Source organism: Bos indicus x Bos taurus, chromosome 11 (assembly GCF_003369695.1).
Source record: "Bos indicus x Bos taurus breed Angus x Brahman F1 hybrid chromosome 11, Bos_hybrid_MaternalHap_v2.0, whole genome shotgun sequence".
NCBI classification, from domain to species: Eukaryota; Metazoa; Chordata; class Mammalia; order Artiodactyla; family Bovidae; genus Bos; species Bos indicus x Bos taurus.
The window spans coordinates 3371744-3397178 of NC_040086.1; the positions used below are offsets into that span (position 1 = coordinate 3371744).

The 25435-nt window shown below is 43.2% G+C and overlaps 1 protein-coding gene across 5 annotated transcripts in view; it reads left to right on the plus strand.

The window, feature by feature from the left end:
* VWA3B (von Willebrand factor A domain containing 3B) overlaps window positions 1-25435 on the plus strand; it is a 170051-nt gene that overhangs the window by 20888 nt on the left and 123728 nt on the right. For all 5 annotated transcript variants that reach the window (XR_003513264.1, XM_027554634.1, XM_027554636.1 and 2 more), the window contains exons 6-7: window positions 3559-3728; window positions 8531-8646. Coding sequence is in view for 4 of the 5 variants with exons in the window: in XM_027554634.1 (XP_027410435.1) it covers window positions 3559-3728; window positions 8531-8646 (286 nt within the window). In the remaining variant the exon portion in view is untranslated. The remainder of the gene's footprint in view (window positions 1-3558; window positions 3729-8530; window positions 8647-25435) is intronic.

Sequence of the window (25435 nt, forward strand, 5' to 3'; positions counted from 1 at the left end):
AGGTGCTTTCCAAGGTGAAGTGTATCCCTGCTGGTGCATCATCTGTTTTCAGATCATATATTTTTTGATAGGGACCTTTGGGAAATAAAGCTTTACCTGGAAGATGTGATTAAATGGTGGTGTTTTGTCTCTTTTAGCCATTAGGATGTGTGTTTCTGTGAGTGACTATTAAGGACAGTGACAGGCTAGAGAGGAAGTACTCTGAGCAGGTGAGGTCCTTAGGGCAGCCTCAACTTTCTGCTTTGTCTTGGGATACAGATGCTTAATCCTTACTAATTGATCTGTATTAATTAATATTCATAATTAATTTCTGCTTCTACCCTGGAAGCCTGGGGATTCTGTAGATTTCAAGCTTTACTCCGTTGTATTAAGAAGTCGTTTCCTGGGTGAGGCACCTTGAAAGGAGAGCCCTCAGTGGTCACCAGACTGTTTATTGATACTGAGGGTTGATGGTTTGAAATTGGAAACATACTGTTTATCTTTATAAAGCCAGAGGAACAAATGTTTTCCATTAAAGAAGAACGAAATACAAGCTACGTTGTTCTTTGGCCTTTCAAGTTTGTTTTAACATCTGTAAAATTTCAAATGTCTGGACACTATAATAAGCATTGAAGAAATGGAATATTTCACAGGCTTCGGATGTGTGTGTGTGCATGTGCACATGGGTGTTCTCTTTCTTTGTTCCCCTGGCTACCCTGGTCATAGCTGGCTCTGGCGACCTGACCTGACAGCAAGATTTCCTGGTGATCTTGCCTTTCTATTTTATGTTCCTCTGGTTTGTATGCCTCCTTTCTCTGGGGTTTTTCCCTAGCCCAGGAAATGTATAACAATATAGTGAGTTCCAGGGAAGTCCTGTGGAAGAGAAAGTACCAAGAAAGAAGTTTCCAGGCATTGGCCACCAAATGCCACATGAAAACTTGAGCAGAGACTATGGGGTGTGAAAGATGCGGAACGTATTCAGACTGGTGTTCTCCACTCAGAACTTGTATCTGGCTGTGGTCCCGAGGAGAATGTTAGTAAATGCCTCACATATAAAAATGCCATGCTTTATGTCTTAAGATGAGTAAAGAAAAGCATGCGTGGTGACTTCCCTGGAAGTCCAGTGATTAAGACTCTGAGCTTCCACTGCAGGGGACATGGGTTCAGTCCCTCATTGGGGAAGATACTGCATGCCAAGTGGTGTGTCAAAAAAACAGCAACAACAACACCCTATAAATAGGATAAGACTTAAAAAAACAAATCTATTAAAAACTTCCCTGGCGGTCCAGTTGTTAAGACTGCACACTTCCAGTGCAGGAGGTACAGGTTTGATCCTGGTCAGGGAACTAGACCCTATATGCTGCATCTAAAGATCCCGCATGCCACAGCAAAGACCCAGTGCAGCCAGATAAATAAGTAAAGATTTTGTTTTATAAAAAGAAAGGCAGTGTGCAGATAGTAGTCTCTGGGAAAACATGTCCCCAGAACTCTGGAGCACGGATAACTGAGAGTTGACCAAAAACACAGGCAACTAAGAAGCTGAGTAAGAACCTTAGTGAATAGTAAATAACCCCATAGCCTTGATTAATGAATGAAAGCAAATCCTGACTCACTGCTGGCTATAGCAATTTCTAGTTTGATGAAATCTTGAGGGAAAAAAATCTCTCTGTGAGAATTTCAGGTTCCTGGGTTATTGCCAGAGCAAAGAAGCTATGTTTGCACTGATCGAGGCAGAGATACAGGGTGTCAGAAGCTGTCAACAGAACGATGAGAGATATTTGTCCTCACTCACTTTCCTGTTGATGTACCAAACCCTAGAATATACTCCCTGTGTCTGATTCCCTGTCTCGAGCTTTGTGTGATTATAGATCCCAGGAGAGGATGAAGTTGTCCTCATGCTAAACTTGGGCACCAACACAGCTAGAAAACCAGTAACTGTGGCTCAGGAACCTATTTAAGATGTCCTATGTAAGCCTGGGGTGCTACAGTCCATGGAGTTGCAAAGAGATGGACATGACTGAGAGACTGAACAACAACAATGTAAAGTAACATGTAACACCATGAAGAGAATGCCAGAGAATGCACTTTCTGGAAGAACAGTATTAGTGTCTAATTAGGAATCTGAAGAAAGCTTTCTTCCTCCTGCCCGTGTTTTTAGTTCTTTTCAGGTGACTGACTGGGAGAAATAGACAACATTCATTCGTCTTTACCTCCCACGAGGTACTTTTAAAAGTCAGGGACTTTGTGATGAAGGGCCTGAGAGAGTGAGGGGTCAGATGGACTTTTTGTGCCCAGTTCGAGGAGGAGTGTGGTTGCAGTAGACGGGGCTCATCTCCCACTCTGGCCATCCCCTGACTCCCAGCATGGACCCCCTGCCTCCTTGGGCACAGACTGTCCCCACTTTGCTGTCACTGACTGGGCATCCTAAGTAGCTGGGAGCTGACCCTCTGCCCACCTGTCTCTGGGCCAAGTAGGCTTAAGTCCCAGCTTTGAAGTTGAGGTGAGGTAACTGACTATATACCTTCAGCTAACCCGGGATGGGGGATGTGTAATTAGAGGCTCCTGAATCCTGAAGGGCTGGTGACATCTGTTTATCCCTTACAACAGAACACATTTGCTGGAGGTTCTGGCCGGGTTATAGGTAGAGAATCACTTAGCGTGTTTGGTGGGGTTAGGTTTAGATGATGTGCATTTCTGGCTCTCCCTGTGGTTTTTGCTTCCTGAGATTTATATACATGCATAAGTGTAAGTCATCATGTTTAAGCTCTATCATGAAGCCAATTGCATAAGCTCCTTTTCACAGTGAAGAAACTGAACTTCCACCACTTTTCCAAAGTTATGGAACTCAGTAGTGGCAGAGGAGACCCTTAGAGCAGTGTGGTTAAGGGTGGGGCGGGACCACTGCTTGCAGCCCTGTGGATGGAGTCGATGTCTTTAAGTTAAGCAGGGACCACTTTGTCATTGTCTCCTTTCTGGGTGAGGTATGCATCTCCCAGATCCCTGGTTTAAGCTTGGGGTGTGTGTGTGTTTGTGTGTATGTGTCTTTCTCCTGACTTCTGGCCTGCTGTGCCCCCTGACTGGCCTCACCTCCCCAGGTGTGTCTGTCCCCTAAGGTGAGACCAGAGGATGAACCAGCTGGGAATATGCCCTCCTCCCCATACACAGCCTCAGACTGAGGATGCCTGAGTTTGCACTGTAGAATTCTGGCACCAACATGGGGAATTGCTAATAAGCTTCCTGCTCCCAGTGGCTATGCCAACACTTCCTTCATTCCTGGACTTGAAAATAGCCACTCCTGACCTCATAACATATCTGTGGGCTCAGAGGAAGCTTTTCTCCAAATCTGCCAGTCATATCCTTCCCATGTAAAGCCTGAGACTTCTTGGCACCAGGCCTTGAATAGCTCACTTCTTGACTTTGGCCCCCACACATCCTCAAGAAATGTTGAGAAGTGCTGCTCTTCTTTCTGCCCATTTATTTTTTTAAAGAGACAGTTTTATAGAGATTATATGGCCCATGAGTCTGATTCAAGGCTAGGGTGTGTCAGGGAAATAAACCAATGGCACCACTGTTTTGCAGATTGAATCCATTTACTACTTTGTGGTGGGAGACATTCCCGAGGAATCCAAGGAGCTTCTCCTTCAGCAGGCTTTGGAGATCCCCTGTCCTGTCTGCACGGTGTCCTTCAATGCCAGAGGACAGGGCACCATAGCCTTCCTGAAGGATTTGAGTGCCAAGACCTTCAGCAGGTAGGCCAAAAACAGGCTCCAGGGAGACTGAGTGAACTGCTGCTTGCATGAAGTCAGCAGTGGGTCTCAATTCCAAGTGGTTTTCATGACCAATCAGTTGCTATGGGATTTCCCAGGTGCTCCAGTAGTAAAGAATCCACCTGCCAACGAAGGGGACAAGGGTTAAACCCCTGGTCTGGAAAGATTCCACATGCTGCAGAGCAACTAAGCCCATGAGCCACAACTCCTGAGCCTCCAAGTGTACAGCTCATGCCCCGAAACAAGAGATGTCACCACAATGAGAAGCCCACACACAGCGATGAGGACCCAGTGCGGCCAAAACATTGTTTTCTCTGTTCTTCTCTTTTCCAGTCTCCATTCACCTTTGTACCTGTGTTGTTGTTGTTCAGTTGCTCAGTTGTGTCCTGCTCTTTGCTAACCCATGGACTGCAGCATACTAGGCTTCACCATCTCCTGTCCACCATCTCCTGGAGTTTGCTCAAACTCATGTCCGTTGAGTCAGTGATACCATCCAACAATCTCATTCTCTGTCACTCCCTTCTCCTCCTGCCCTTAATCCTTCCCAGAATCAGGTTCTTTTCCAATGAATCATCTCTTTGCATCAAGTGGCCAAAGTATTGGAGTTTCAGCTTCAGCATCAGTCCTTCCAATGAATATTCAGGGTTGATTTCCTTTAGGATTGACTGGTTTGATCTCCTTGCTGTCCAAGGGACTCTCAGATGTCTTCTCCAGCACCAAAAATTGAAAGCATCAATTATTCAGTGCTCAGCCTCCGTTATGGTCCAACTCTCACATCCATACATGACTACTGTAAAAAAAAACCATGGCTTTGACTATATGGACCTTTGTCTGCAAAATGCTGTCTTTGCTTTTTAATACACTGTTTGGGTTTGTCATACTTTTTCTTCCAAGGACAAGTATCTTCTAATTTCATGGTTGCAGTCACCATCTGCTGTGATTTTGGAGCCCAAGAAAATAAAACCTGCCAGTGTTTCCATTGTTTTCCCATCTATTTGCCATGAAGTGATGGGACTGGATGCCATGATCTTAGTTTTTTAACTGTTGAATTTTAAGCCAACTTTTACACTCTCCTCTTTCACCTTCATCAAGAGACTCTTTAGTTCCTCTTTACTTTCTGCCATTAGGGTGATGCCATCTGCATATCTGAGGTTGTTGATATTTCTCCTGGCAATCTTGATTACAGCTTGTGCTTCATCCAGTCTGGCATTTCACATGATGTTCACTTTGCATATAAGTTAAATAAGCAAGGTAACAATATACAACCTTGACGTACTGCTTTTCCAATTTTGGACCAGTCCATTGTTCCATGTCCAGTTCTAACTGTTGCTTCTTGCCCTACTTACAGGGTTTTCAGGAGGCAGGTAAGGTGGTCTGGTATTCCCATCTCTTTAAGAATTTTCCACAGTTTGTTGTGACTCATATGGTCAAAGGCTTTAGCATAGTCAATGAAGCAGATTTTTTTTTGAATTCTCTTGCTTTTTTATGATTCAATGGATGTTGGCAGTTTGATCTCTCATTCCTCTGCTTTTTCTAAATCTAGCTTGTACATCTGGAAGTTCTTGATTCGTGTACTGTTGAAGCCTAGCTTAAAGGATTTTGAGCATTATCTTGCTAGCATGTGAGATGAGCGCAATTGTGCAGTAGTTTGAACGTTCTTTGGCATTGCCCTTCTTTGGGATTAGAATGAAAACTGACCTTTTCTAGTCCTGTGGCCTCTGCTGAGTTTTCCAAATTTTCTGGCATATTGAGTGCAGCACTTTCACAGCTTCATCTTTTAGGATTTGAAGTAGCTCACCTGGAATTCCATCACCTCCACTAGCTTTGTTTGTACTAATCCTTCCTATTTATACAGTTCATGGTGTTCTCATTGCAGGTATACTGGGGTGGTTTGCCATTCCCTCCTCCAGTAGATGGATCATGTTTTGTCAGAACTGTCCACTATGATCCGTCCATCTTGGGTGGCCCTGCACAGCATGGCTTATTGCTTCATTAAGTTACACAAGCCCCTTCGCCACAACCAGGCAGTGATCCATGAAGGGGATCATAAAAAACTGGAAAACTCTTAAAGAGATGGGAATACCAGACCACCTGACCTGCCTCCTGAGAAACCTGTATACAGATCAAGAGGCAACAGTTAGAACTGTACATGGAACAACAGACTGGTTCCACATCGGGGAAAGGAGTATGTCAAGTTTTGTCACCCTGCTTATTTAACTTATATGCAGAGTACATCATGTGAAATGCCGAGCTGGATGAAGCACAAGCTGGAATCAAATAGCAATAACTTCAGATATTCAGATGATACCACCCTTTTGGCAGAAAGTGAAGAAGAACTAAAAAGCCTTTTCATGAAAGTGAAAGAGAAGAGTGAAAAAGTTGGCTTGAAACTCAACATTCAGGAAATTAAGATCATGGCATCCGGTCCCATTACTTTATGGCAAACAGATGGGGACACAGTGGAAACAGTTACAGACTTTATTTTCTTGGGCTCCAAAATCACAGCAGATGGTGAATGCAGCCATGAAATTAAAAGATGCTTGCTCCTTGGAAGAAAAGCTATGACCAACCTAGACAGCATATTAAAAAGCAGAGACATTATTTTGCCAACAAAGGTCCATCTAGTCAAAACTATGGCTTTCCCAGTAGTCATATATGGATGTGAGAGTTGAACCATAAAGAAAGCTGAGCACTGAAGAATTGATGCTTTTGAACTGTGGTGTTGGAGAAGAGTCTTGAGAGTCTCTTGAACTGCAAGAGATCTGACCAGTCCATCCTAAAGGAGATCAGTCCTGAATATTCATTGGAAGGACTGATGCTGAAGCTGAAACTCCAATACTTTGGCCACCTGATGCGAAGGACTGATTCATTGGAAAAGACCCTGATGCTGGAAAAGATTGAAGGCAGGAAGAGAAGAAGATGACAGAGGATGAGATGGTTGGATGGCATCACCAACTCAATGGACATGAATTTGAGTAAGCTCCGGGAATTGGCGATGGACAGGGAAGCCTGGCGTGCTGTGGTCCATGGGGTCACAAAGAATCAGACACGAGTGAGCAACTGAACTGAACTGAACTGATGGTTGTGAGAACTGGACCATAAAGAAGTCAGAATGCTGAAGAATTGTCACTTTTGAACTGTGGTGTTGGAGAAGACTGTTGAGAATCCCTTGGGCAGCAAGGAGGTCAGACCGGTGAATCCTAAAGGAAATCAACTCTGAATATTCACTGGAAGGATTGATGCTGAAGTAGAAGCTCTAATACTTTGGCCAGCTGATGTGAAGAGCTGACTCACTGGAAAAGATCTCGATGTTGGGAAAGATTGAAGGCAGAAGGAGAAGAGGGTGGCAGGGGATTAGATGTTTGGATGGCATCACCAATGCAGTGGACATGAACTTGGGCAAAGTCTGGGAGATGGTGGGAGACAGGGAAGCCTGGCATGCTGCAGTCCATGGGGTTGCAAAGAATCGGACACAACTTGGTGAGTAAACAACAGCAATGCTTCCTAAGGCCCACTTGACTTACAGTCCAGGATGTCTGGCTCTCATTGAGTGATCAAACCATCATGGTTATCTAGGTCATTAAGACCTTTTTTTGTACAATTTTGTGTATTCTTGCCACCTCTTCTTAGTATCTTCTGCTTCTGTTAGGTTCATACCATTTCTGTCCTTTATTGTGCCCATCTTTGCATGAAATGTTCCCTTGATATCTCTTGATATTTTCTTGAAGAGATCTCCAGTGTTTCCAGTTCTATTGTTTTCCTCTGTTTCTCTTCATTGTTCACTTAAGTCTTTTTTTCTCTCCTTGCTATTCTTTGGAACTCTGCATTCAGTTGGGTATATCTTTCCCTTTATGCTTTGCCTATAAGTGGTATCATACAATGTTTGTCTTTCTGATTTATTTCATTTCATATGATAACCTCTAGGTCCATCCATGGTGCTGCGAATGGCATTGTTTCATTCTTTCTATGGCTGAATAATATTCCATTGTATATATGTACCACATCTTCTTTATTCATGCATCTATTGATGGACACCTAGGTTGCTTCCATGTCTTGGCTAGGGTAAATAGTGCACCATGAACATTGGTACACAGGTGCTTTTTGAGCTTTAAGCTACATGGAACTGCCCCAGGGACCTTGTTAAAGTGCAAGTTCTGACTCAATGAATCCAGGTGGGGCCCAGGAATGTGCATCCCTAGCCAGCTCCCAGGTGCTGCTGCTGCTCCTAGGACCTCACTTAGAGAAGTCAGGCCTTAAAAACTCGCCCACACTGAATTCTTTTCATTAGTCCTTATGCTCAGGTCCTGGGGGCAGTGTGTGTTTGCTGAGTTAAAGCTGACTGAAGCCCATCAGCAGCCCATCAGATAAGCCAATGGTGCCTGTTATCACCAAATTTCAACACTGAGCCCTCAGGACTATGGGCACTGTCTGGCCCCTCATTAGCTTCTTGGCTATCAAAACTGTTGACAGGATGGAACCCTGGGAACAAAAGAATAAATCTCAGCACAGGGTATCATTTTTCCAGGATCAGTAAATACCATTTGGTTGAGCTAAGTGTCCTCTAATGAACAGAAGAGTCATCAGTTAAAATCCCAATAGCTTCTCAATTCTCTGTTCTGTTCTGCCTTCCTGTCTTTTGTTTGTGGGAATTGACAAGGTACAGGGGAAAGCAGTGAACACTTGGAAGATACTTAGCACCACAGAAGAGCAAATTCACAGCCCTGGGAGAATGAATAGGCATGTGCACTTACTAGCCTAATGTGGCAAATCTCTTCCTATTTCAGATTCCATGCATTTGCAGAGAGAACAGAGTGTGTAGAATTTCCTGCCTTTCCCATTAAGGATGGTGACAGTGTGATTACTTGGAATTCAAGGAAACTGAAAGGAAAACTCCCTCCAGGTATCTGGGGTCAAAAAGAAGTGTGTACTTTATGTCTTAATAACTCCAGATGATCCCTAGCCTTGAAAAATAAAGCACAAGGGAGAGAGACTAACCGTATCTTTTGTATTATTCATGTGGTACAGGGCAGAGTTCATAGATGTTAATGGAGCATTTGGCAGCCTGGCAACCAGGCATAAGTGTATTACCTGAGGAAGTAGCCTCAGTGAGATGTGTTTCCTAGCTTGGGAAACTTCTAGAGACATGGCCCCAGGTGTGTCAGTGCGGTCTTCATTCTTGGACAGGCAGAGCTGCTCTGGCCCGGGTTATCTGGAAGCTATAATGAGGATGCCCGCACTTCTTGTGGGTTTTCTGCTGCCTCCCCGTCAGGGCTGGCAGTGCTTCTAGATGTACATGCTGGATGATCCTGCCTCTTGTGAGGGCCAAGGGCATATAGGAAACTCTGGAGGCTGAATGAACTTCCTCTTTCATTCAAAAGATGTGATCAGAGAGTTTAATAGGCATTGAGAACAAGCTCAGGAAATAAGTGAGAAATAGTACTGTGATTGAGGAATCCAGTTCTACAAGCTTCCTCCGAAAGCAGCAGATGGGAGTTTCTTTGGGGAGCTGATGAGATTGCTAAGCTGGAAATACACTGAGTAAACACCACCAAGAGGAGCGGAGCAGGGAAGGCAGCTCCTGTGGGAATGTGAGATGACCCAGCACAGAGGGCATTAGAAGTCTGAGAAAGCCTATCCCGACCCCTATCTTCCTGCTCATTTGTGATAATCATCAGAAAGATTTCTAGCTTCAAACAGCCAGGAACTATTCTTTGGGGGTAGTTTGGGGCTGGGGAAGAAGTGCAGGGTACACATGTTTGCAAGTTCCCTCTGTTTACATAACAGTGTTGCAGAGGCTCCAGAGAGAAGGACTGCGTTGGAGCCACTTGCATTCGCAGCTCAGGGGTTGACACACACTTTGTGAGTTCAGATTCTGGGTCGCCCCAGAGCAGGGGAGAGGTTCCAGTTGAGGTCATCAGGGTCACTGCTTTGGGTCACTTACACCTTTGCTCTGATGGTGAGGTGGACATCTCCAGGGGATTTGAGAAAATGTCAGTTGGTAAGCAAAATTGTTGCTAATCTAAGAAAAACATTAATTTAGGATGTGTGCCTTTGAAAGTAATTCATAAGATTAAATCTAGTGGGCAATGAATCAGTCAAGGTAAAGAATGTGAGATGTCACCAGCTCCCCAAGGCACACCAGTGACCATAAATGGGGTTTAATTCAGGCCTATGTGTTCCTTGGCAACTTGTTATAAAGGGAAGCGTCTCTGTCTGCATAGCTTACATTTTCAACAACTACCCTCTTTCCAATTACCTTGAAGCATACAAATCAAATTACAGATAAAAACATTTTTCTTAGAATGAGGTCCTCAGGGCGTGGCCTGCCATTCTAATGCCATTTCAGTGATCACATGTTCTGAACTAGGGAGAGAATCCCAAATCCTAAATATGTGATCTTGTCCCTTCAATCCATCACAGTGTCCTAGAAATGCCAGCATTTCAGAACCTACCTCTCCTACTCAAAAAAAAAAAAAAAAACTTCCCAGAAATCCTTTAGATGGTTTTGGTTTGGAAAATGTGTGCTTTTCAGCCTCACTCAGGCTCAGAGGCGGTTCTCCAATCTTGCCCTGATCAGTTTCCCCTCCCTGTCTCTCCATCATCTGTCTCAAGCATTTATCAATTGAGCTTCTTCAAGGCCCTCTCTAGTCTCCTCTGGAGATAATTCCGCCTTCTGTTACCTAGAAAAGAGATACTGTCAAGTGTGGGGTAGGAGGAGCAGTGCTCAGAGAAGCGAACCGGCAACTGAAAGAAATGTCCTGCTGTTTCTGACTTTGAGGTTTCCAGAGTGTGAGTTCCCCTCACCCCATGCGCTACATCAAGGCTATAAACCTCTATAGTCAAGATAATAGTTTTTAAAAATTGTTGTAAAATGTACATAAAATTTGTCATCTTAAGGACTTCCCTGACAGTCCAGTAGTTAAGACACCATGCTGCAGGGGGCATGGGTTTGATCCCAGGTTGGGGAACTAAGATTTCATATGCCAAGTGGCACAGCCAAAAAAAAATTTATCATCTGAACCATTTTTAAAGTGTTAAGTACATTCTCTAAACTCAGGGGTGTCAAGTATCTTCACTGTGTTGTGCAACCATCTCCAGAACTTTGTCCCTCTTGGAAAACTGAAACTCTGTACCCATTAAAAAAAACTCTCCATTTCTCCGTCTCCACAGCTCTGCCCCCAACATTTGCCATTCTGCTTCCTGTCTCTGAATCTGACTACTCTAGGTAATTGGAATCACACAGCATGTGTCATTTTGTGACTGGCAAATTTTACTTAGCACATGTCCTCAGGGCTCATCCATGTTATAGCATGTGTCAGAATTTCCTTCCGTTTAAAGGCCGAATAATATTCCATTCTCTCTTTGTGTGTGTATAGGGTGCAAGTCCAAGGCTGGCCACTTTCTTTGGTTTCTAGAATTCAGTTTAATGTTTGATTCCAGTGCCCTACTATCACAGAAGATTAGGGGAAAGTCATTCCCAGGCATGACTCCTGAGCTTTTCCCACAGCTTGGAGATCCTCGGCTGTGCTAAGCCATCAGGAGGTAACTCTAGTAGTTGGACATCTGTTCCTGCAAATTGCCCTATAAATATCCCCTGTGCCCATCTTATGGTCACTCCATGCTGAGCAGTTCTCTGCTGCTCCTGTGCATGGTGGCTTTGGATGTGGGAGTCCTTTGTAGACTCTAACCCCCAACCGTTCACCCTGGGCCTTCGTCCCAGGGTGCTGCAGAGAGAGACTCAGAGCCAGTTCTCACCTTATCCCAGGATGCTCTTCTCTTCTTCCCCAAGCCAAGGGGAATCTCCTTCTAATCTGGGATACTGCTTTTCTTCCTATTGCTTCTTAAAGCTACCTGCTTTGTAAACCCCAGCACCTCTCCTCAGGGGGTGGGGGATGGGGTTAGGCTTCAATAGAAAAAGCCAGAATGTCTTGCAGGCTATTTCATCTTTCTGCTCTGCCTTTTTTGGGGCAACTTTGCTGTGTTCCTGATACCTGCGTCAATGTGGAGGAAGGAGATGGGGAAGAGAAAAATACAGGGAGAACAGATAAACATAAAAAATATGATCCAACAATACACATAGAGGAAAACAATAGAATGGGAAAGACTAGAGATCTCTTCAAGAAATTTAGAGATACCAAGGGAACATTTCATGCAAAGATGGGCACAATAAAGGACAGAAACAGTATGGACCTAACAGAAGCAGAAGATATTACAAAGGGGTGGCAGAACTACACAGAAGAACTATACAAAAAAGATCTTCATGACCCAGATAACCACCATAGTGTGATCACTCACCTAGAGCCAGACAACCTGGACTGAGAAGTAAAATGGGCCTTAGGAAGCATCACTATGAACAAAGCTAGTGGAGGTGATGGAATTCAGTTGAGCTATTTCAAATCCTAAAAGATGATGCTGTGAAAGTGCTGCACTCAATATGCCAGCAAATCTGGAAAACTCAGCAGTGGCCACAGGACTGGAAAAGGTCAGTTTTCATTCCAATCCCAAAGAAAGACAATGCCAAAGAATGTTCAAACTACCACACAATTGCACTCATCTCACATGCTAGCAAAGTAATGCTCAAAATTCTCCAAGCCAGGCTTCAACAGGACATGAACCAAGAACTTCCAGATGTTCAAGTTGGATTTAGAAAAGGCAGAGGAACCAGAGATCAAATTGCCAACATCTGTTAGATCATAGAAAAGGCAAGAGAGTTTCAGAAAAACATCTACTTCTGTTTCATTGACTGCGTGGGTCACAACAAACTGGAAAATTCTTAAAGAGATGGAAATACCAGACCACCTTACCCGCCTCCTGAGAAACCTGTATGCAGGTCAAGAAGCAACAGTTAGGACTGGACATGGAACATGGAAAGGAGTATGCCAAGGCTGTGTGTTGTCACCTTGCTTATTTAACTTACATGTAGAGTACATCGTGTGAGATGCTAGACTGGGTGAAGCAAAGCTGGAATCAAGATTGCTGGGAGAAATAGCAATAATCTCAGATATGCTGATGACACCACCCTTATGGCAGAAAGCAAAGAGGAACTGAAGAGCCTCTTGATGAAAGTGAAAAAGCTGGCTTAAAACTCAACATTCAAAAAACTAAGATCATGGCATCCAGTCCCATCACTTCATGGCAAATAGATGGGGAAACAATGGAAACAGTGACAGACTTTATTTTCTTGGGCTCCAAAATCACTGTAGGTGGTGACTGCAGCTGTGAAATTAAAAGACGCTTGCTTCTTGGAAGAAAAGCTATGACCAACCTAGACAGCATATTAAAAAGTAGAGGCATTACTTTACCAACAAAGGTCTGTCTAGTCAAAGCTATGGTTTTTCCAGTAGTCATGTTTGGATGTGAGAATTGAACCATAAAGAAAGCTGAGTGCCAAAGAACTGATACTTTTGAACATGTGTTGGAGAAGACTCTTGAGAGTCCCTTGGACTGCAAGGAGATCAAATCAGTCAATCCTAAAGGAATTGAGTCCTGAATATTCACTGGATGGACTGATGCTGACGCTGAAGCTCCAATACTTTGGCTACCTGATGCGAAGAAGTGACTCTTGGAAGAGACTCTGAGGCTGGGAAAGATTGAAGGCAGGAGGGGAAGGGGATGACAGAGAATGAGATGGTTGGATGGCATCACTGACGCGATGGACATGAGTTTGAGCAAACTCTGGGAGTTGGTGATGGACAGGGAAGCCTGGCATGCTGCAGTCTTTGGGTAGCAAAGAGTTGGACACAACTGAGCGACTGAACTGAACTGAATGATAAGCATAAATATGACCTTTTATAGAGGTGAAACCTTAACCCCAGGATGGGCTTTCTCTGAAGGAAGATAATATATCCAGTTGCTATTTTTTATTCTATAAAATAACACTTCAGGAATCAGTGTTGGAGAATGGAAAATGGAGAGTTGGCATGCTGTTAAATTGGTGACACATACAGGTCTGGTTCTGCTCTGTTCAGTATGGGAGCCACCAACCACATGTGGCTAGTGAGCATTGAAGTGTGAATCCAATTTGAGATGTGTTGTAAGGAATCCCCTCGTGGTTCAGTGATTAGGATTCTGCGCTTTCACTGCTGGGGGGCCCAGTTCAATCTCTGCTCCAGGAACTGAAATCCCAGAAACTGCACCGAGTGGCAAAAAAAAAAAAGGTGATGCGCTGTAAGTGAAAAATGCACCTAGAATCTCAAAGACTGAGTGGGGAAAAATGCAAATTACCACATGAAAAAATGTGTATTATCACAAAATCTATTTAATATAGATTAAATGTCAAACTGGTAACATAAAAATATGCATTGCATCAAATATTATTGATAAAATTAAGTTCTTTCTAACTTAATTGTGGCTGCTAGAAAATGAGAAATTATATATGTGGTTCACCTATTGAATTAGTATTGGATTGTATTGCTCTAGAGCGACACTAGCTGCATCATCACTTAAGTAGCTGTGTAACTTTGGGAAAGTTATTTAACCTTTCTGCTTCCTTTTCTCATCTATAAAATCGGACTAATAAATTATTATTATACTATATTATATTACTGTTTATGTGCCATGTGCTCAGTTGCTCAGTCATGTCCAACTCTTTATGACCCTATGGACTGTAGCCCACCAGGCTCCTCTGTCCACGGGATTCTCCAGGCAAGAATACTGGAGTGGGTTGCCATTTCCTTCTCCAGGGGATCTTCCCGACCCAGGGAACAAACCACATCTTTTGCATCTCCTGCATTGGCAGGTGGATTCTTTACCCCTGTGCCACCTGAGGAGCATACTGCTCTATATTATATTATTTGTGTTAAATGATGAGGAGGCGGAGAGAAATAAAGTGTTGTACTATGTTCAGGGAACTCAAATGCAGTAAAATTAAAGGCCCAGACTTTGGAGCCAGACCTAGGTTTGGATTTATCGCTTAGCTGTGTGATCTTAGTTAAGGTACTTAACTAATCTGATCTTTGGCTTTCTTATTTATGAATGGAGATGATGATGTTTGGGGCTGTCCTCATGGCACTAGTGGCAAAGAAGCCACCTGCCACTGCAGGAGGCATAAGAGACTTGGGTTCAATCCCTGGGAAGATCCCCTGGAGGAGGGCATGGCAACCCACTCCAGTATCCTTGCCTGGAGAATCCCATGGGCAGAGGAGCCTGGCGGGCTACAGTCCATGGGGTGGCACAGAGTCAGACATGACTGAAGTGACTGAGCATGCAGCACGCACGATGATGTTCACCTTATGGGTTGTTAGGAATATATTTATATATGTGTGTGTGTGTGTGTGTATACACACTGTATGAAACACTGTGTGTATATATACACGCACACACAGTGTTTTAAGCAGTACCTGGTACATAGTTAACCAGTCAATAATTTATAACTTGTTATTGTCATAACCATCATCCTGTGGGTTACTCTTTACTGTTATTACCCCCAGGTAAGCAACTTAAAGACTGAATTTGTTTACCTTTACTTCTGTCATTCCAATTCTCATGTTTGGTTTAATTCTTCTATCAAGTACATTTAGTTCTGACTTGCAGTCCATCTGCTTTGGTTTCCCAAGCCATCCCTTGGTTGGCTAAAGTTTATCTTCTAATAGTTTCTCCAAGGAGGGAATCAGAGAAAAAATATCCCCAGTGTTTCCAAATGTTCTTTTCTACCTCTTTATACTTAAGACATCTTGGCTGGATGGAAAGTTCTGGCTCACATTTTGTTTGTCTTCTGTGTGTTACGGGTTGTGCTACAGTATCTTCTCATAGATCATGCTGCAGAGAAGAACTCCAAGGCCAGCTTGATTTTTTTTCTTTCATAAGTGACTTGTCTTTTTGCCTGGTTGCCTAGGAGTTTCTTTTATTCCACCAAGCTTTATTGAGATACAACTGACATATAGTATTGTAAAAGTTTAAGATGTACAGTATGATGGTGTGATACGCATATATTGTGAAATGATTATCACAATAAGCTTAGTTAAAGCATCTATCACCTCACATAATTACATTTTTTGTGTTTTGAGAGCATTCAATATCCTCTTAGCAACCTTCAAATGTATAATACAGTATTGTTAAATATAGTCACCACACTGTACATTAGATCTCCAGGATTTATTCATCTAATAACAAATTTCTAATAACTAGAAATTTGTACCCTTTGACCAATTTCTCTCCATTTCTCTCACCCCAGCCGCTGACAACTATTCTACTTCCTCTTTCTACAACTTTGGCTTTTTTTGTTTTCACATATAAGTGAGATCATAATAGCATTTTGTCTTTCTAATTTATTTCACTTAGCTGCCCTCAAGATTCCTTCTATCTCATGACTGATTAATATTGCATAGATAGATGTTTTAAATTTCTATACCCATAAAAAATAAAATATAAAATCACATTTTCTAAATTCATTCATCTGTCAGTGGATAATTAGGTTATTTCCATGTTATGACTGTTGTAAATAATGCTGCCATGAACATGGGAGTACAGATGTCATTTTAAGACAGTAATTTCATTTTGTTTGGTTATATACCCAGAAGTGGGATTGCTGGATCATATGATAGTTCTATTTTCAGTTTCTTGAGGAACCTCCATCCTGTTTTTTGTAGTGGCTTCACAAGTTTACATTTCCCAGCAACAGTGCACAAACGTTGCCTTTTCTCTACATTCTCACCAACACTGTTATCTTTTTATAATAGACATTCTAACAGGTTTGTGGTGATATCTTGTATTGATTTGTTTTTCCCTGGTAATTAGTGATGTTGAGCACCTTTTCATGTGTGTGTTGATCGTTTGTATCTCTTCTCTGGAAAAATATCCAAGTCGTTTGCCCATTTTAATTGGATTGTTTGTGTTTTTGCTAATAAGTTGTTTGAGTTCCTTTACATTTTCTGTGTTAACTCCTCCTAAGATAAAAGGTTGGTAAATATCTATTTAATACTATTTAAATACTTCCATTCTGTAGGTTGCCTTTTGTTTTACTGATAGTTTCTTTCTCTGTGGAGACAATTTTTAGTTTGATATAGCCCCACTTATTTATTTTTGCTTTTGTTGCTTGCTCTGTTGGTGTCCTACCCCAAAAAATTGTTGCCAAAACCTGTATCAAGGGGCTTTCCCCCTATGTTTTCTCCTAGTAGTTTTACAGTTTCAAAATGTTTAAATTACTTAAGTTTAAGCCTTTAATCCGTTTAGAGTTGATCTGAAGAGTGGCATAAGATAGAGGTCCAGTTTCATTCTTCTACGTGTGAATATTCAGTTTTCCCAACACCATTTTTTGAAGAGACTATAATTTTTCTATCAAGGATTCTTGGCTCCTTTGTCAGGTATTAGTTGACTTTATATGCACAGATCTAGAGACTATCATACTTAGTGAAGTCAGAGAAAGACAAGTGTCATATGATATCACTTATATATGGAATCTAAAAAGAGATACAAATGAACTTGCTTATAAAACAAATAGACTCATAGACATTGAAAACAAATTTGTGATTACCAAGAGGGAGAGGGTGGGGGAGGGATAAATAAGGAGTTTGGGATTAGCAGATACACATGACTATATGTAAAATAAATAAACAACAAAGACTTACTGTATAGCATAATTATGTCTCAATTTTAAAAATATGGGAAAAAAGGAAATTCCATTGCAGTCCGGTGGTTAAGATGCTGAGCTGCCACTGCAGGGGGTGTGGGTTCAATCCCTGGTTGTGGAACTAAGATGCTGTATAGTGTGGGGGGGGAAAAAAGGTGGGGGGTTAAAAAAAAAAAGTAGAAAAGGAGTGAATTTCGGGTAATAGGAAAAGATGATGATTTTCTGAGAGAGTTTTTGTGTCCAATACGCCTGGCAAAATGGTGTTAGGAAATCTGTTCTGCTCCACAGTATTGTTCTGAAGTCCAGAAATGGTGTGGCTGTAAAAATTTGGCTGATTCTACCTTCAGAAACTAAACTTTTTTGTGTGTTGGTGAAGGAAAAATGCATGAAAGAAACTAGGTATTACAAAACCAAAATTTACTTATTTTAAGGTATGTTCTGCCTGTCTGGCTTAAGGAGAAAAAGCAACCAAGTCCTTATCCTTGGAAGGCATTGTGATCTTGAATTAGGTATTTAAAGTTTGCAGGCCCATCACTCAGACTTGGCATCACTTCTTTGTTTCTAAGCGGTAATTTAATTTGGAAGCACCGACTGGTGCCTGTTTATGGTTTACTGAGAGCGGTTCTCTCAGAGGTCTCCTTCCTGCTCCCGAGAACTCAGTTTAATTCAATAGATGGAGCCGGAGCAGCTGCACTTCCAAAAGTATTGCCACATTACAGATTACGAGGCTGAGACTTTAATTATCTCCAAAGTCCTGCTCCTCCTAATAATGGCTTGCCTTGGATTTCTTATTAATACTACTCTGAGACAGTCCTCTGGTTAATTAAGCACTTATTAAATGCCTTGTGTGTGCTTTGGAGTCTCAATAGGGGTGAGGAGGAAATTCAAAAGGAATAGAAGACAAAGTTCCTATTCAGGGAACCCCAATAGGATCTCAGTTTAAGGTTTAAGAATTGCCCACCTACACTCAATCTTCTTCTTCCCCTAAGTCACACCTTCACCTGATATATGGGAAGATCTCAGTTCAGTTCAGTTCACTCAGTCGTGTCCAGCTCTTTACCACCCCATGGACTACAGCATGCCAGGCTTCCCTGTCCATCAGCAACTCCCAGAGTTTGTTCAAATTCATGTCCATCGAGTTGGTGATGCCATCCAACCATCTCATCCTCTGTCATCCCCTCCTCTTCCTGCCTTCAATCTCTCCCAGCATCAGGGTCTTTTCCAATGAGTCAGTTCACATCAGGTGGCCAAAGTATTGGCGTTTCAGCTTCAACATCAGTCCTTCCAATGAATATTCAGGACTGATCTCCTTTAGGATTGACTGATTTGGTCTCCTTACAGTCCAAGGGACTCTCAAGAGTCTTCTCCAGCACCATAGTTCAAAAGCATCAATTCTTCAGTGCTCAGCTTTCTTTATGGTTCAACTCACATCCATATATGACTACTGGAAAAACCATAGCTTTGACTAGATGGACCTTTGTTGGTAAAGTAATATCTCTATTTTTTAATATACTGTCTAGATTTGTTATAGCTTTTCTTCTAAGGAGCAAGCGTCTTTTAATTTCATGGCTGCAGTCACCATCTGCTGTGATTTTGGAGCCCAAGAAAATAAAGTCTGTCATTGTTTCCATTGTTTCCCCATCTATTTGCCATGAAGTGATGGGACCGGAGGCCATGATCTTCATTTTCTGAATGTTGAGCTTTAAGCCAACTTTTTCACTCTCCTCTTTCACTTTCATCAAGAGGCTCTTTAGTTCTTCTTCACTTTCTGCCATAAGGGTGGTGTCATCTGCATACCTGAGGTTATTGATATTTCTCCCGGCAATCTTGATTCCAGCTTGTGCTTCCTCCAGCTCAGCGTTTCTCATGATGTACTCTGCATATAAGTTAAATAAGTAGGGTAACAATATACAGCCTTGACATACTCCTTTTCCTATTTGGAACCAGTCTGTTGTTCCATGTCCAGTTCTAACTGTTGCTTCCTGACCTGCATACAGATTTCTCAAGAGGCAGGTCAGGTGGTCTGTTATTCCCATCTCTTCAAGAATTGTCCACAGGGAACCCCTTTATTGCTTGCTTTCTACCATGGGAAGAAGAATGATGATTTATATTCATATTTTCTATGTGAATATTGGACAATTAGACTGCATTCCATTTGCATTTTATAGTGTTCCGCTTAGAAGAAAGAGACCCCAGGAGATGAAACCATAGCCAACTGTTAAGATTTACCCACACTTGAGATTTGAAATTGCTTTTAAGACATTGTGTTGATTGTGAAACACATATATTCATTGTTCCATAAAAATGTTAGATGTTTATCAACATGGTGAAATAAGTCTATTTGCTTTAAATTAAAATAAAGGAGATCAGTCCTGGGTGTTCATTGGAAGGACTGATGTTGAAGCTGAAACTCCAGTACTTTGGCCACCTGATGCGAAGAGCTGACTCATTGGAAAAGACCCTGATGCTGGGAAAGATTGAGGGCGGGAAGAGAAGGGGACGACAGAGGATGAGATGGTTGGATGGTATCACCGACTCAATGGACATGAGTTAGGGTGAACTCTGGGAGTTGGTGATGGACAGGGAGGCCTGGCGTGCTGCAGTTCATGGGGTCACAAAAAATCGGACACGACTGAGCAACTGAACTGAACTGAGTTAGTGGTTAATTTCCATAGGGCAAGACTGAGGAAAATATCTTAATATGTAATTTAACACAAGGAACTGCGAATTTTTCCATTATAACAAAAACTACCAATTTCACCACTTTCAATCCCTTTATGGATGTAATATGTCCCCTTTTATCAGACCCATATTATAATTTTAGGTCTCTTGGAATTTTAATCACCTCATTGTTTATTATTATTTTTAAATGATTCATTACTTTCTGAAAAGAGATGTGCCGTGTTTTCCTGAAAGTTCAGCCTTTGAGAGTCATCTTCAGCTTTTTTATATCCTTAAAACTGAGTAGGGATTTAGGGCTCAGGCAGTCAGCCGAATTTCCACCCAGGGGGGGCCAGTTCCTTCCCCAAGAGTCCTGGCCATGGGGAAAGGGCCACAAACTAATGAGTTCACAGTCTATTAATCACCTTTCTTCTCCTGCCCCTGGTATTGCTAATATTTCAGATATTGGAGGGAGAGGTGAGCCTTTCCTCACTGTGGCATGAAGATCTAAAAGTAAACAACTTACTGCTTTAGGGCATGTCATGTCAATATCCACCACACCTAGGGCACAGCCATATGCTCAAATGATATCAGTCTGTTATATACCATTCAGAAGAGTTTCTTGCATGATTAGGGGCTGTCAGTTATGAGACAGTGCAATTCCTTGAGGAAAGAACATGTTAGGTACTTGATCATTGTTTCTTCATAAAAAAATAAAAGGAGGAAGGATAGGAATTCTTACTGGAAACTCTGGATCCTGTGCTGAGTGCCTTGGAGGATATAAAGACAGAAGAGACATTGTGCACTTGCAAACAGAACCAGTAATCCAACTCTGCAGGCTGATACCATAGAAAAGCTGTAGGTCACAGCTCTCAGCCCCAGGATGGCCCTGGACACAGTGCTGTGTGGTGAGTTGTGTTGTTAGCAGCTGCTTACTAAAAATAAAGTCTTGTGTTTGTGAAGGATTGACTTAAATTGACGAGTTTGGATGGACTCGGGGAGGTGGTGATGGACAGGGAGGCCTGGCGTGCTGTGGTTCATGGGGTCACAAAGAGTCGGACATGACTGAGCAACTGAACTGAACTGAATTAGTGGTTAATTTCCACAGGGCGAGACTGAGCAAAATATCTTAATATGTAATTTAACACAAAGAACTGCGAATTTTTCCATTATAACAAAAACTACCAATTTCACCTCTTTCAATCCCTTTATGGATGTAATATGTCCCCTTTTATCAGATCCATATTATAATTTTAGGTCTCTTGGAATTTTAGGTCTCCTGGATTCAAGGTCTGGATACACTAATTCACCATCTCTGCCCGATGCTTCTCTGTGTTCTTTGGAATTGAAGGTTGACATGCCAGGCAGCCAGGAATTGCATATGGTGCCAGCCTGTCTAATGGTGTGCAGCCTGAGAGTGTGTCCTGGCAGCAAAAGCACTGAGAGCTGTGGTTGTGGCTGGTTCATTTCATGGGAATTAAGAAGGGGCAGAAGGCAGATGGCTGTTTCGTGGAGAGGCTGGGCGAAGTTTGATGATGGAATCAGGCCGGTGCCTTGACTGAAGGGTGGGGTTGGGTAAGTGTGGTGGTGGGCTATGAGCCCCCGATTGGGAGCACAGGCAGATGCAGGGGCCCTGGAGGGCTGGGAGGACAGTGCTCTGGCCAGGTTCATGGTGGCAAACTATTAAAAGGGACATCTGTCCTGGGGGGCCTTGACCCCTGGATTTAAATGCCAGCTCAGGGAGCAGGGCCCTGTTCACTTGACAGTGTCCACTCACCATGTATACTAAGTGCTCAGTGAATATTTGCCAACTGAATAGAATAACGGGGACTTCCCTGGTGTCCAGTAGTTAAGAGTCCACCTGCCAATGCAGGGGACACGGGTTCAATCCCTGGTCCAGGAAGATTCCATATGCCATGGAACAACTAAGCCCATGTGCCACAATTACTGAGCCTGTGCTCTGCACTGGAGAAGCTACTGCAATGAGAAGCCCGCACACTGCAACTAGAGAAAGCCTGCATGCAGCAACGAGGACCTAGCACAGTCAAAAATAATTTATTTAATTAATTAAATTTTATTTCATTTTTTCCCCTCCCCTCCCCCCTAATTAAATCTTAAAAGATTAATGAATTGGACTCTGACAACTGGACTTTATGCTGCAGGTGAGACAAGGAAGTTTAACAGGGAGATGGTGTTTGGTGGCAGGTACTCTGTGGGCTCTTCCCCTGATAACATCAAAACATACCTGACCCGAGTCTCACTCATATGTTGAACTAGCCAGTCTGAAAAGTCTGTACCGGCTACAAATGACAAACAGCAGCTTGATGTGACCCCAGCTCCAACTGGTGTCAGCATTCTGGGAGCCTTCAAGTTGTTGCCACAAGGCCTAGGGGGATGTCAGGGGTTGGTGAGGGGAGAGAGTCCTTTGGGTTGGAGGATCTTTTAGGTCACCTTGGTGTCTCTAAGACACAGACCCTGTTGCTGTGCATGGCAGGTCTCAGGATGGCTTATACCTTGATGGTCAGAATCCACTGTGGTTTCATCTCCTCTCTGGTTTGACCTGGAGAATTTCAAACTCACAGAGCTTTCTGAATACTGAAATTTCTTGTGTCTCATCCCCCACACTCTTCTATTTTCAGCGGGGCTGTCTCTTTGGCTGCAGCTGTTTTGATTTTCCAGCTAAGTTCCTTAGAAGTGACCCAGATAAAAATGATAGCCCTTTCTGACTGCCTGTAGGATAACTTGAAATAAAACCTCTACCTTCTGGGAACTTCCCTGGTGGTCCAGTGGGCTAAGACTCTGACGTCCCAGTGCAGGGGTCCTGGGTTCATTGACCCCTCGTCAGGGAAGTAGATCCCACATGCTGCAACTAAGACCCAGCACAGCCAAATAAATATTTTTTAAAAGTCATAAAAAAACCCCTCTACCTTCTAAGTTAAGCTTTTTATTGCCTGTGTTTTTTTCTTGTCTACTAGGTGGTTTTGTTTCATTCTGTTTGTTTTTAAAGCAAACCAAGTTAAAAGGGTGCTGCTGCTGCTAAGTCGCTTCAGTCGTGTCCGACTCTGTGTGACCCCATAGACGGCAGCCCACCAGGCTCCCCCGTCCCTGGGATTCTCCAGGCAAGAACACTGGAGTGGGCTGCCATTTCCTTCTCCAATGCATGGAAGTGAAAAGTGAAAGTGAAGTCGCTCAGTCGTGTCCGACTCTTAGCGACCCCATGGACTACAGCCTACCAGTCTCCTCTGTCCATGGGATTTTCCAAACAAGAGTACTGGAGTGGGGTGCCATATAATTCTATTTGTTTATTTTATGTTATTGCACTGGCTTTTTTCTAGTTGTGGTGAGCAGGGACTACTCTTTAGTTGCCGTGCTCAGGCTTCTCATTTCAGTGGCTTGTCTTTGTTGCAGAGCACAGGGCTCTAGGGCTCATGGGCTTCAGTAGTTGTGGCACGTGGGCTCAGTGGTTGGTGCTCCCAGGCTCTGGAGCACAGAGTAGTTAAGGTGCACAGGCTTAGTTTCTCCCCAGCACGTGAAATCTTCCTGGATCAGGGATTGAACCGTGTCTTCCTCATTGGTGGGCGGATTCTTTATCTCTGAACCACCAGGGAGGCCCTAGGTGGGCCGTTTTGAGTTGTTTTGTTTCCCGATCCCCAGTGTTGGAATGTGTAGCTGCCTAATTTTAACGACTAAACCAGTGGAGTGATAGTTTAGTGGCTCCTTGGTCAGGGGAGCACATCCCAGCTCACTGCTGCCCCTTAAACACACTTTCCTGTCCTTGGATCAGTGAGTGGCCACTGTATTTCCTTGGAAGCTTTTCCTTTGATGCTGAAGGAGTGGTCCACTTCTTGACATATCATTGACAAGCCTGGGGAAAATGGAAAGCCTTGACTCATTTGAGACTTTTAATGAGAGAAGTCTGCTACTTAACACGTCTAGGCTGAAGCAAGCAGCTGGAAGTCAGTTTTGCTGTCACAGGGTCAGAAAGTCCTGTGGGCTCCAGGTTTGCAATTGGCAGCAGCCTGTGATATTTTTGGAGTTCCCAGCGTGGAGCTGGGCACTCATCACATTTCACTCCTGGGGCTGTTGATGGCTGCAGAGCACTGGTGGCTATCCATCTCTGTCAGGGATTGTCACTTGCTTCTTAATGAATATGGCTATTAATACTGTCTCACTCGCTCAATCTTTCAGGAGGGCAAAGCTCTGGTGTTCCTCAACTTCACCATGCCCTTCTGGACTACATTTTAAGACTCAGGAACGTTGACTCTGGTCTGCCCCGGTCTGTCCTGGTGGTTTAGGGTCAGTCCTTTGGGGGTGGATAAATCTCCTATGTCATCTCCTAGACCTAATGGTGGTCCCTCATTCTCTGTGATTGTGGATCTTGGGCATCTGTGGACTGTTAAATGGGATGCCATCAGAATCTGCTGGGGGAGGGGCTGCAGGGGCCTCTATAAACCAGTCATCCCTTTTCCGGGACAACTAGTCAGGGTGCTGAGTTGGTACAGTCACACCAACTTGGATTTGATACTCTGCTCTACCACTTTTGACCTTGGTATGAGCTGGGACAACTAGCTCTGCCTCCATTTACACAGCCGAGAAACAGAAACAGGAGTAGAATTTGCCTGCAGAGTTGTGGTGAAGAGAGATGAGAAAATGTTTAGAAAGCCCTAAGCACAATGCCAGGCACATAGCAGATACTCTGAAAAGGTATTTATCATTAGAGAATAGGGACTCAGCTTACTTAAGTAAAAGCATCAATGTTCTCTGAGCCAACTGCATACAGTCTGTGAAATAGATTTGTTGTGTACGTTTTTTTGGGGGGGAGGGTAAACTGTTTTGAAATGGAATCTTTAAAACTAGAGAATACATCTGCTAAATTCTTATCTACACAACCTTTTAGAAGCATCCCAAAGCAGAGACTCCCCCGTAGCCCCCACGATGCCTTAAGTGGTGCCAGGTGGTGGCTGGGCCCACAGATGCCACTGAAAATGGGTGAGTGGCATCTGCTAAGTGTGGTTGCCTGTTGGAGTTGCCACTGACCTCGTATCCACAGCAGACAAGGTGGAGAGAACTGTAGGTAGAGAGAACTATAACTGTAAGAAATGCCCACATGCTCTTTATTTTTAAATATATTTTTTTAAATGTGGACCATTTTTAAAGTTTTTATTGAATTTGTTATAGTATTGCCTCTGTTTTACATTTTGCTGTTTTGATGCCAAGGCATGTGGGATCTTAACTCCCCAAAATCGAACCCACACCCACTGTATTGGAAGGTGAGGTCTAAACCACTGGACCACCGGGCAAGTCCCACCCACCTGCTCTTTGTGGCATCTTGCAAAACTACAGGATGATATCACCACCAGCATATTGATATTGATGCTGTCAATATGCCGCCCCAGGTTCCCTCGTGTTGCACTTTTATAGTCATACCCATCTCCCTCTTCCTCCTACACCATCCTTAACC